The sequence below is a fragment of the Polistes dominula genome, unplaced genomic scaffold (assembly GCF_049000335.1).
Source record: "Polistes dominula isolate Pdom_NZ unplaced genomic scaffold, Pdom_raw_medaka contig_31, whole genome shotgun sequence".
Taxonomy (NCBI): Eukaryota; Metazoa; Arthropoda; class Insecta; order Hymenoptera; family Vespidae; genus Polistes; species Polistes dominula.
The window spans coordinates 7,784,861-7,796,625 of record NW_028300925.1 but is presented as its reverse complement, the minus strand read 5'-3'; the positions used below and the strand labels follow the sequence as shown (position 1 = coordinate 7,796,625).

Here is an 11,765-nt window from a genome sequence, read left to right as displayed (position 1 = left end):
ACACATATCCGTTAAGAGCCCAATATCATACATGTGTTATAATAATCAAAGTAAAAATTTATTCTGGGATGTGATTGAAATTTTCTCTTCTACATGACAAGGTAAGCGAACGTATAAATTTCATTTTGAAAATTGAAATATGTGAAATAATTAAATAAATAAATTCTTCTAAATTAGAAATAAGATACGAATTATGGTTATTGTTTGTATTAACGTAGTATGAAATGTTATTTAAAAGGCAGTTGATATAATTCATGTGTGCGCTCATTCGCTTATTGGAATAAAATGAAAGCTTAGTTTAACGATATAAGAGAAAGAATCTATCAGGCGCTACTGTAGGAAACCGTGAATTTTGAACTGCGCACGATACTACAATCTCTTTGGAGAGGGAGAGGAATAAAAAAGATAGAGAGAGAGAGAGGGAAATAAAGAAAGCGAGAGAGTTAACACAATCCAAATAGTTAGTAGAGGAATTACCTCGTCATTTGTTGTTTATCATTTTTCTTTTAGTCGTTTCAAATAAAAACGTTATTTCTTTCAATTAATCGTAGATAATTTAATACGTTATAACAAAGATATTTAATATCAGTTTCTATTTCAAGTGTTTTATTTCAACCTAAAGGAGGTTAAAAAGAAGATAAATAAGCATCCCACACATAACACGTATATATATATATATGTACATATATATATCACTCTTATTGTGTGGGTGAAAGTATCGTCAATTGCAACATGTCTGTCATTAGAAGAAGACTTTTCGGCTTCTGCGCCAATGGATTCTATTGCAAACACACGAAATTCCCGGCTCTTCAGAAGGTCCGATTATTTAGGTGAGTTTGCGCGATGCATTTTGTGCGATTGCGCAGATCTTCTTCTTTTTGTATTATTCTGTCTTACTATTCACAGATCTTACAAGATCCTTTTTCTTTTTATCTTTTTCCATGATCTTTTTTAGGTCTATTTTAACTCAACCGGTTTATTTATGTACCTTGTTATTCACTTTGGTCATTATCTTTATATCTGTAATATGTAAATACATTCAGCAAAATTATTTCACTTATTGCATCAGTGTATCATTGAGTGCATAATTATTTTCTGAAAAAAACAGAATAAAAATAGAAATGAAAGAAAAAACACCTTCACGCTAACTAATTAAATCAAAATAAACATACGTTTTATTAGTCAATAAAAACATTATCGATCTATTAATCTTATCTAGCAATAAAATAACAATTTAAAAATATCTTTGTTATTATTCTTTTAACTACTCTTGCCGTTAAGAAATTATTTATATTTATTTCAAATCGTATTACATTTGAATTTTTAAACTTTAAACATCCTTTGTCCAACCTTCGATACAATTTACAAATTATTGTTGATTTATTTAAATTTATTTATTTATGATATTATATAATTGACGTTTAAATGATATGTTCTATTTTTGATTTCATTATCATCATTTTATCTAGCTACAAAATTTAAATTTTATTAAGTGACTTTATCGACGATGTTAGAGCATTCACAGTTTTTTTCCATTCTTATTTATAGTCTCGTTTTAATGATTATATCAATAAAATCCTCCTTCGTTAAATTAGGATCACAATGTATTATTGTTTGCGTTCCACGATGTGTTATCGCCTTTACAATTATTGTCCAAGAATTACTTATATTTGTTTTATCTTCTTTGTTCTAATTTGTATAATACATTGGAACAAATTAACATTAATTGACGAGATAGGGTTTAGCGAACTACAAATGAAATTTATTTAATAATTTCTATATTTATAAATTCAATTTGACTTTACCTCGTCATCTAAATTTATATTTTCGTTATTATTTTTTGTATCTATATCATTTTCAAATAACGACATATTTTAATAATAAACATATGTTATATTAAAATAGAACTTTTATATATGATATATTACAATTATCTAACATGTTTTTCAAATAAATATGATAATTATAATGGTCGCGAAGGAAACGTTTTTTTGTTACGATATTCATATTTTCGTTATCTATAAGAATAATAGAATAAGCTAAAAAAAGAATAAAAAAGAACAGAAACGTGTTTCGCTTATGTAACTTTAAACATTTTTATTTTAAATATGATCTCTACTATGACCTGTTATATTGTCATTATATATACGTATCTACACATTGGTATAAATTTAAGGTGCTCGACCGATTCTTTTCATATTTGTATTTAGAGGTATAGAAAAAAGTTTACTACCGAATTCTTTTTACTTACTAGTTAAAAACAAATTATCTCTTTATAATTTGATTATTAATAAAGAAACAGCTCATACATAGCTTAATAATTAAACTTATGTTTAGAACTACGAATCTGGAGACACGAAAGATGGCATATACCATGACACAAACAACCTGGATGGCAACCAAAGATGAAAGTCGTGAAATGATGGCAGTATGGCCTGACGTTGTTCGAGATCTTACAAATAATGGTCAAAACTCAGATTTATCTGAAGTCACCAAGTGGCTGGTTAAAGTAATATTCAAATTTGTTATAATAATGAACGTTTCTTGTTGTTTATATAAAATTTTAAAATACCACACATTATATATGGAATTGTTTTTTCAGGTATTACAGTATAATGTTCCTGAAGGAAAAAAATCGAGCATTAGCATTGGTTTATGCTTATCGAATGCTTGCAACTCCAGAACAATTAACAGACGACAATATCCGATTAGCGCGTATACTAGGCTGGTGTATAGAAGTGGTTTGTAATTTTTTTTTATTTATTGTGAACATTATGAAATATATAATTATTGTAATATGAAACATTTAATATTTTAACATTGATAAAAAATATATATGTATATAGATTTATATATATGTATGTATGTATGTATATATGTGCAGCTTCAAGCATTTTTCTTGGTAATAGACGATATTCAAGACAAATCTCTAGTGCGAAGAAACCAGCCTTGTTGGTATCTTAATAATGGTATTGGTTTAGCAGCCATTAATGATGGACTAATGTTGGAAAATGCTGTATATCAGCTACTTGAAATGCATTTTAAAGGAAAAGATTGTTATATTGATTTAATGGAAATTTTTAGAAAGGTATGTACTTTTTTTATTCCATTATTTCTTTTAAGGAATGAAACCATTTGATAAGCATTTATATCATTATACATAGGTTACTATGAAAACATTAATGGGACAAAATTTAGATATGTTATCAACTAATTATGGTAAAAAGCCAAATTTAAATCTATTTACAATGGATCGATATAATTCTATCGTTAAATACAAAACAGCTTATTATTCCTTTGTACTGCCGATTAAGGCCGCCATGTATTTTGTAAGTAAACTATAGAGTTAGATAAAAAGTTGCATATGCTTGCTTACTGTAATATCTTTATTTTGTTTAATAAAATATAATTTTATTAACATATAGGTGGGTATTAAAGACCCAGAAATGCATAGGCAAGCACAAACAATTTTATTAGAAATGGGCCACTTTTTCCAAGTACAAGATGATTTTCTAGATTGTTATGGTGATCCAGAAGTCATTGGTAAAAGTAATTGTGTAGATATACAAGAAGGAAAGTGCTCATGGTTAATAGTCGTCGCATTACAACGTGCGACTCCTGAACAAAGAAAAATATTAGAAGTGAGCTTGATATATTCATTTAACAATTTAATATAAATTTTAGATATTCTATGTTTTGTCACAATAAATGCTTTTGGCGTTTTTTAGGAATGCTACGGCTCTAATGATCCGGAAAAAATTAGACAAGTAAAACGTCTATATAATGATATAGGTCTGCCAAACACCTACTCTATATATGAAGAGGAAACATATAATTTACTTAATACACACATACAACAAATATCACGTGGCTTGCCACACGATCTTTTCCTTAAATTTTTAGAAAAGCTTTATCGTAGAGTATCATAAATATTAAAAATATATATATATATATTTATTTTTATAGCCATTCAACAGACTGATGTGTAAAAATTTTGTGAATTACAGTTACAATAGGATAGCTACATTCAAAGGTTTTTAACTACCTTTTCATTTAAAGTATTGGTACATTCCTTTCAAATATTATTTTAGTTGAAATTTATATATATTAAATAATCATATATATATATATATAGATTTGTTGAAGATTATTAATAATGAACTAATATTTTCTATACTTTTATAAATCGTGGTTTGATACAGAAATAGATAATAATATTGAGTAATGTATGATTGTTTTAAAAATATATATGTAAAAAAAATAAAAAATATTCTGAACGTGGTATACGAATATTTTTTGTACGATAATTATCTATTTATATAGTTAAAATAATTTGTCTGTGCATGAGCTAAAATTACTAATAAGATTATAATACTTCTTTCTTTATATATATTTACAGTTTACGATAGTTTTTTAATTTTTTTTCTACCTCCCCATTTTTCAGTTTTTCTCACATTCTTACGAACTTTGGCGCGTACAATTTGTTTTAATTCACGTCTCAAATTTTTAAATTCCTTTTTTGGCACTGATTCCTTCTTAAAAAAATTTAAGGCATCTGAAACATATATATATATTGTATTATTTTATATAAACGAGTAATTAACAAATTTAATGTATTCTACTTGTATACCATTGAAGCGTTTATCATTTGTCAAGAAGAACAAATTATCGCTATCTTTTCCAAATAAATTAATTGGTACTTTTTTTTCTTTATAATCTGTAGTATTCGTTTTCGAATCAGCTTCATTTTCATCATCCGAAGAATCGTATTTAAATGGATTCGTGGAATCGAAATTCAAAAATGATTTTTTGTTTTTGGATATTTCTTTAGCTTTGCCATCATTTCTTTTATTATCTGAAAAAAAAGAAAATGAATTTGTTTAAATAAAATCATTTAATTAGTTAACAAAATGATATGCAAATTAACATAGTATACCAGTCTCGTCAATATTCTTTCCATATGTCTTCAATAAACTAAACTCTCCTGGTTGATTTAAACTCTTGCTTAAGGAGTTCGATACCGAATAATATATATCCTTTGATACTACAACTGGTTCATCTTTGTTAGTATCTTCTGCAATTTCTTCTTTTTTCTTTTTCTTTTTAGTCTTTACGCTAGATGTAATTTCTTCCTTGGTAAGTTCATATTTTTTGTGTTGATCTTCTGTTGGGTCATATCGTATCATTCCAAATTTCCTACAAAGACATATTAAAGATACTTAGTATTATTTATAAATCAAATTTTGATATCTTATAATATTTTTATTTTTTACTTCACTGGTTCTTCATTTTTAGCCTTTTTCGTAATTGGTGCACCCAAAACATCTTCCAATATATTAAACTGCCATTCTTTTTCATTTTCTATATCATTTTTATTGACTCTTTCTTCATCTTCATTGCCTTCTGCATCTTCTTCGATAAAACGATTGTCCAAAGTAAAACGAGGATCATTACCAAAACTTGCTTGTAATTTTAAGTACTAAAAAAATATATACATTTTGTAAATAATATTTTACTGAAGTTACAACAAATTTTCACATAGAATATACCGTACCTTTGGGTCTAAATTTTTCTTTCTTTTGAATTTATCATCGTTCCAGTCGACTTCTTTGTCATCGTCATCGTCTTCATTATCAAATAAAGTTTTACGTTTTCTATTTTCTTTTCCTTTTTCAATTGTAACATCTTCAATGTTTTCATCGAACACGATCTTATTTGATTTATTTTTATCCTATAAAAGTCAATTAGTTTAGTGTTTCTAAAGATATATTAATTATTAGCGTATAGTGATCATTAATATTATTTTTTTTTACTTGACTAATCCGTGAAATAAAAATGACATTAATTATTACTAATAATAAATCTAACCTACCACATTTTTTAAAGCATCACTAATAAGCTTTTCTTTAGCTTTGAATGTTTCCTTTTTCTTTTTTAATGATAGTAAACGTCTTTTTTCTGCTTCTTCGTGCACAGTCATTTTTAATAATTAATAAAACTTTCTTATTTTCTATTAATTTTTAAACTATATTTATTTATTGTATTTCTAATAACTTTTTTTAAGCGTATAGGTTATGCAGTGATCCCAGAGACTTTAGTTCGTTTGATCGACACAGGGGCGTAAAATTGTCGTACGCGGCAAGAAAATTATCGTACGCCCCGGGAAAATTTGAAATCCGACAAAAATCCAACAATGTCGGACAAAATTTTCAAAAACTTGGAAAAAGTGTCCAAGTTCCAACTTTTTCAAGTTGATGACCTTTTTTTTTTTTTAGTCACCAAGTTCAAAACCTTACCATGAAAACGATAAAAACGACGGTCCACAGGGAGATGGAACACCGAATCGTATACGGATCGTACGTGGTGGTGGTGGTGGTAGTAGTGGGGGTGCGCCTTTCCACAATTTGTTGACTAAAAAAAAAAAAAGGTCATCAAGTTTTCGAAATTCCAAATGGATCGTACGCCACGAATTTTGGATCGTACAGGGCCTCAAATTATCGTACGAATGGGATCGCTGACTGGTTATGTTAAACATATTTGTAGAGGGTTTCTCTATAGTAAAGATAATATTAGACTGAATTTGTTTTATGATCTTTATTGTTAGGATGCGACTTGCTTTTCTTTGTTGTACACTTCTCGACGGCTACGCACAGACTGTACTCGTCTGGTGACCACACTTGCTAGCGTGGTTCCCTAGCCTTCTAGTAACTTAGATGGCGCGACCATCGGTCGTACCGCTACATTACTCCCTTCGGAGCATTTTTCTTATTACATAAAATGCGAAACTTAAAATTATAGATGTTTACAAGTGTATAAAAATATAAAAATATATAAAGATATATAAAAATATTGCATTATCTCTATCCTAACCTAATAAGTTTTAATTGGTACATACGAATCGGTATTGCAATCTTTTTCGACAAACGCTGGTTTTAGTCTTTCTATAGATACATTTATGTGTTTTCCTTTATAGTTAATTTTGAAAATATTATCTGTAAGTCTTTGTATAATTTCGTATGGACCTTCGTAAGGCGCTTCTAACGGTTTTTTTACAGCGTCGACCCTTAAAAATATGTGCGTACATGTATACAACCTATCCTGAATAAAATGTTTCTTTTTGATATGGTGTGCTGTGGGTATCGGTCTGATTTGCCTTATATGTTGTCTTAATTTTTCTAGGAATATGTGTGGATCTTGTAATAGCTCTTCGCTGAGGAAAAATTCTCCTGGTAGTCTGATGTTTTCACCATATACCAATTCCGCAGCTGAAGCTTTTATATCTTCTTTTAGACTTGTGCGTAGACCAAGGAGCACTGTTGGTAATATTCCTACCCAGTCTTTTTCTTCGTGGCACATTATTGCTGCTTTAAGTGATCTATGCCATCTTTCTATCATTCCATTTGATGCGGGGTGATATGCTGTTGTTCTAATTCTTTTCGCTCCGACTAATTTGGTTAATGCTTCAAATAGTTGACTTTCAAATTGTGTTCCTTGATCAGTTGTAATTGTAATAGGAGAACCAAATCTCGAAATCCACTGCGAATAGAATGTTGTTGCCACTGTATCTGCTGAGGTATCTGGCATTGGAATTGCTTCTGGCCATCGAGTAAACCTATCGATCATAGTTAGGCAGTATCTCATATTTTTAATCGTTGGTAATGGACCTATTATATCTATGTGTACATGTTCGAAACGTCCTTGTGGTACTTCTATTTTCGAAGGTACCTGTTTGTTATGACGGCTTATTTTGCACTTTTGGCATGCTAAACATGTACTTGACCATTCTGCAATATCTTTGTTCATCTTTGGCCACATGAAGCTTTTTCCTATAAGGTGTTTTGTTACTCTGCCGCTGGGATGTGACAAATTGTGTACGTTCTTAAAAATCTGCCTCCGTAAAGAGACTGGAACGTATGGTCTTATGCTTTTTCCTACTATGTCGCCATATATGTATTTATCAGAGCTATCGAGGAAAATCTTCTGCAGGTTCCATTTTTTCTTCTGCCAAAATATTCTTTAGTTCGTCATCCTCTTGTTGCTTTGCCATTAGCTCTTCTGTTGATACTAGGACTGGCATGTCTATGGTTTCCAGTCTTGACATAGCGTCAGCTGCCACATTGTCCTTTCCAGCAACGTAAACAATTTTGGAAGTAAACTGTCCTACGTAATCCAACTGTCTGGCTTGTCTTGGGCTTGCTTTGTCCGTATTTTGCTTAAAAGCGTATGACAGTGGTTTATGGTCAGTCTCTATTATTAATTCTCTTCCTTCGACAAAATACCTAAAAAACTTTAAACTTTTATAAATAGCTAACAATTCCCTATCATACACACTATATCTAATTTGCGCTTTTTCTAGTTTCCTTGAGAAATATCCTAGTGGTTCCCATTTGTTATCACAGAATTGTTCTAAAACTGCTCCAATTGCGTTATCGGAAGCATCAGTCTTTAATTTTAATATCGCTTTTTCTTTTGGGTATGCCAATAATGTTGCTGTGGCAATTGCTTCTTTGGCTTTTTTGAACGCTTCTTCCGCTGCTTGATTCCATTCTATCAGTCTTTTGTCGTGCTTCTTGGCACCTACCATATATTTGTTAAGTGGATCAAGCCATTCTGCCGCCTTTGGTAAGAACCTCCTATAAAAATTCACTACCCCAAGGAAACGTCGCATATCTGAAACAGTCTTTGGTTTTGTATAGTTTTGTATAGCGTGGACTCGCTCATCCAACGGCGCTATACCCTTATTATCTATCTTATAACCTAAGTAGTTTACGCTATTTTGAAAAAAATTGCACTTTGAAATGTTTATTGTTAGTCCATATTGCCTAAGTCTATCGAATATTGCACGCAGATGTTTTTCATGGGATTCCTTATTTTTAGACGCTACAATTATATCATCTATGTAACAGGCACAAAAATCTAATTTGCTTAATACTATGTTCATAAACCTTTGGAACGTTTGCGCCGCGTTACATAAACCGAAAGGCATCACTGTGTATTCGTACAGACCAAAAGGTGTGATTACCGCTGTTTTTTCTATATCTTCCTCAGCCAACGGAATTTGGTGATATGCTCTAGACAAGTCTATTGTAGAAAATATGTTACAGTCACGAAATTGTTGCGTGACGTCGTGTACATGTGGAATGGGATACCTGTCTGGTACCGTAACGCTATTTAGTCGCCTATAATCTCCACATGGCCTCCATTCGCCGTTTTTCTTTGGTACCATATGCAGAGGGCTCGCCCATTGACTCTTGGACGGGCGACAGATTCCTTCGTTGACTAGTTGCTGAAATTCGGCTTGTGCGATTCGCAGTTTTTCCGGATTTAGCCTTCTTGCTCTCTCTGCTATTGGAGGACCTTTTGTGATTATATGATGTTTCACCGTGTGGCTGATGGGTTTCCTGGAAGTTGGTTTCGTTAAATCTGCGTACTCCCTAAAAAGTTCTAAATACGGACTATTGCAATTAATGGTCAAAATGGTTGGAACGTCAATATTTACTAATTCTGCTTTCCTAGAAAGCAATGTATTGCCGTCCAACAATTTTTTGTTTCTTAAATCAGGTAATAAATTATAAAAATGCAAGAAATCGGCGCCTATTATTGCTTTAGAAACATTCGCTATAATGAATCTCCATGAAAAATCTCGACGGAGTCCAAGATTTAAGTTTAAAAGTTTTTTTCCGAATGTGTCTATTTCTGCACCATTTGCCGCGTATAACTTACACGTATTGTCTTTGGTTTCACTTAACGAAGTACGTGGAATCACTGAGACGTCTGCACCAGTGTCTATCAGAAAACATGCTCCTGTTCTCCTATCATTTACCATGAGGCGCAGGTTTCTCGTCGCGTCGTCAACTGCCTCTATTTGAGACGCTTGCATTAGTTTTCCGAAGGCTTCCTTTTATCCGGGCCTGTCCACTTGCACGGGGGTCTGCACTTCCACGATTGTTCCGCGAATTTCCAGTGGTAGTAACATAGGCCGTCATTGTTTCGGTGTCTGCTTGATGATCGGCTTCTACTTCGGGATCTTCCGCGGAAACTTCGGTACCTTCTTCTGCCGCGCATCAATTTTTCCATCTTCTCTGTTAGTTGCGCGATTTCCCGCTTGATTTCCCGCTTGATTTCCGCTACCTCGCTGTTGATTGTTGTTTGAGCGGTACTTCTTATTGGCGCTGCTTCAGTAATGGCGGCCGTTTCCGGCAGACGCTCTCTCCCGAGGATCTTGTCACCCATTTCCGCTAACTTTGCAGGTGACGTAATTTCGTCTGCAATGGCGAGGATCTCTTGTATCCTGGTTGGCATCCTTTGCATCCATAACGTTAGGAGCATTTTTTCGCTAACACTATCACCTGCTAGGCGTTTCATTTCTCTCCAAAGTTCGGACGGTTTTTTGTCTCCTAACTCAATTCCCATTAACAATCGCCTTAGCCGTTGTTCGTCGGATTTAGTTAGTCTGTGTATTAAGGCTTCCTTTAAATGTGTATACGTACATTGCTCGGGGGGGGATGCTAAGATGTCGTGTACCTCTCTTATCAGCGTGGTATCCAAATTCCTTAGCACCGCTGAAAACTTTACGGCATCCGATTTAACGTTGTACGCCGTGAATTCCTTTTCCAACATTACGAACCATAAATTTGGTTCCTCTTTCCAAAAAGCTGGAAGCGTTATATTTCTAAACTCACTGGCGTTGACTTCCTTTGTGTCGGTATCGGCACGGGCCACGTTGGCTTCGCTGGTTGGTTGCGCCATTGTTCTCCCACTTATTATTTTTTCTATTTTAGTTGTTGTATTATTTTTTTATTTTTTACGCGGACGTTCCCGGGTTTCGGCACCAATTTACTGTAGAGGGTTTCTCTATAGTAAAGATAATATTAGACTGAATTTGTTTTATGATCTTTATTGTTAGGATGCGACTTGCTTTTCTTTGTTGTACACTTCTCGACGGCTACGCACAGACTGTACTCGTCTGGTGACCACACTTGCTAGCGTGGTTCCCTAGCCTTCTAGTAACTTAGATGGCGCGACCATCGGTCGTACCGCTACATATTTGTAGAGGGTTTCTCTATAGTAAAGATAATATTAGACTGAATTTGTTTTATGATCTTTATTGTTAGGATGCGACTTGCTTTTCTTTCTTGTACACTTCTCGACGGCTACGCACAGACTGTACTCGTCTGGTGACCACACTTGCTAGCGTGGTTCCCTAGCCTTCTAGTAACTTAGATGGCGCGACCATCGGTCGTACCGCTACATTACTCCCTTCGGAGCATTTTTCTTATTACATAAAATGCGAAACTTAAAATTATAGATGTTTACAAGTATATAAAAATATAAAAAATATATAAAGATATATAAAAATATTGCATTATCTCTATCCTAACCTAATAAGTTTTAATTGGTACATACGAATCGGTATTGCAATCTTTTTCGACGAACGCTGGTTTTAGTCTTTCTATAGATACATTTATATGTTTTCCTTTATAGTTAATTTTGAAAATATTATCTGTAAGTCTTTGTATAATTTCGTATGGACCTTCGTAAGGCGCTTCTAATGGTTTTTTTACAGCGTCGACCCTTAAAAATATGTGTGTACATGTATACAACCTATCCTGAATAAAATGTTTCTTTTTGATATGGTGTGCTGTGGGTATCGGTCTGATTTGCCTTATATGTTGTCTTAATTTTTCTAGGAATATGTGTGGATCTTGTAATAGCTCTTCGCTGAGGAAAAATTCTCCTGGTAATCTGATGTTTTCACCATATAC

The 11,765-nt window shown here is 32.6% G+C and overlaps 3 protein-coding genes and 1 long non-coding RNA gene across 4 annotated transcripts; 1 reads left to right on the top strand and 3 right to left on the bottom strand.

Annotated features, from left to right (window-relative positions):
* The first annotated feature begins 35 nt into the window (after positions 1 to 35).
* LOC107073805 (Farnesyl pyrophosphate synthase) lies at positions 36 to 4,290 on the top strand. Its single transcript, XM_015334511.2, is given in 8 exon segments — positions 36 to 830; positions 2,338 to 2,509; positions 2,603 to 2,628; positions 2,630 to 2,741; positions 2,885 to 3,088; positions 3,165 to 3,329; positions 3,426 to 3,641; positions 3,729 to 4,290. Coding segments are annotated over 8 exon segments (1,194 nt in total). The 5' UTR covers positions 36 to 732; the 3' UTR covers positions 3,930 to 4,290.
* LOC149033017 (uncharacterized) lies at positions 874 to 2,212 on the bottom strand. Its single transcript, XR_016176123.1, has 2 exons — positions 1,173 to 2,212; positions 874 to 1,095 (listed from the first exon to the last, which is right to left on the bottom strand). It is a non-coding gene; the product is annotated as an uncharacterized LOC149033017 (long non-coding RNA).
* On the bottom strand, positions 3,922 to 6,133 carry LOC107072440 (putative RNA-binding protein CG14230). Its single transcript, XM_015332376.2, has 6 exons — positions 5,873 to 6,133; positions 5,555 to 5,731; positions 5,274 to 5,479; positions 4,937 to 5,196; positions 4,631 to 4,855; positions 3,922 to 4,555 (listed from the first exon to the last, which is right to left on the bottom strand). Exons 1-6 carry the CDS (start codon positions 5,978 to 5,980, stop codon positions 4,401 to 4,403), a joined length of 1,131 nt encoding a protein of 376 aa, XP_015187862.2. The 5' UTR covers positions 5,981 to 6,133; the 3' UTR covers positions 3,922 to 4,400.
* A 3,746-nt stretch (positions 6,134 to 9,879) lies between these two features.
* On the bottom strand, positions 9,880 to 10,749 carry LOC149033016 (uncharacterized). The gene has a single exon (XM_089170981.1). It carries the CDS (start codon positions 10,747 to 10,749, stop codon positions 9,880 to 9,882), a length of 870 nt encoding a protein of 289 aa, XP_089027107.1.
* Positions 10,750 to 11,765: the final 1,016 nt, after the last annotated feature.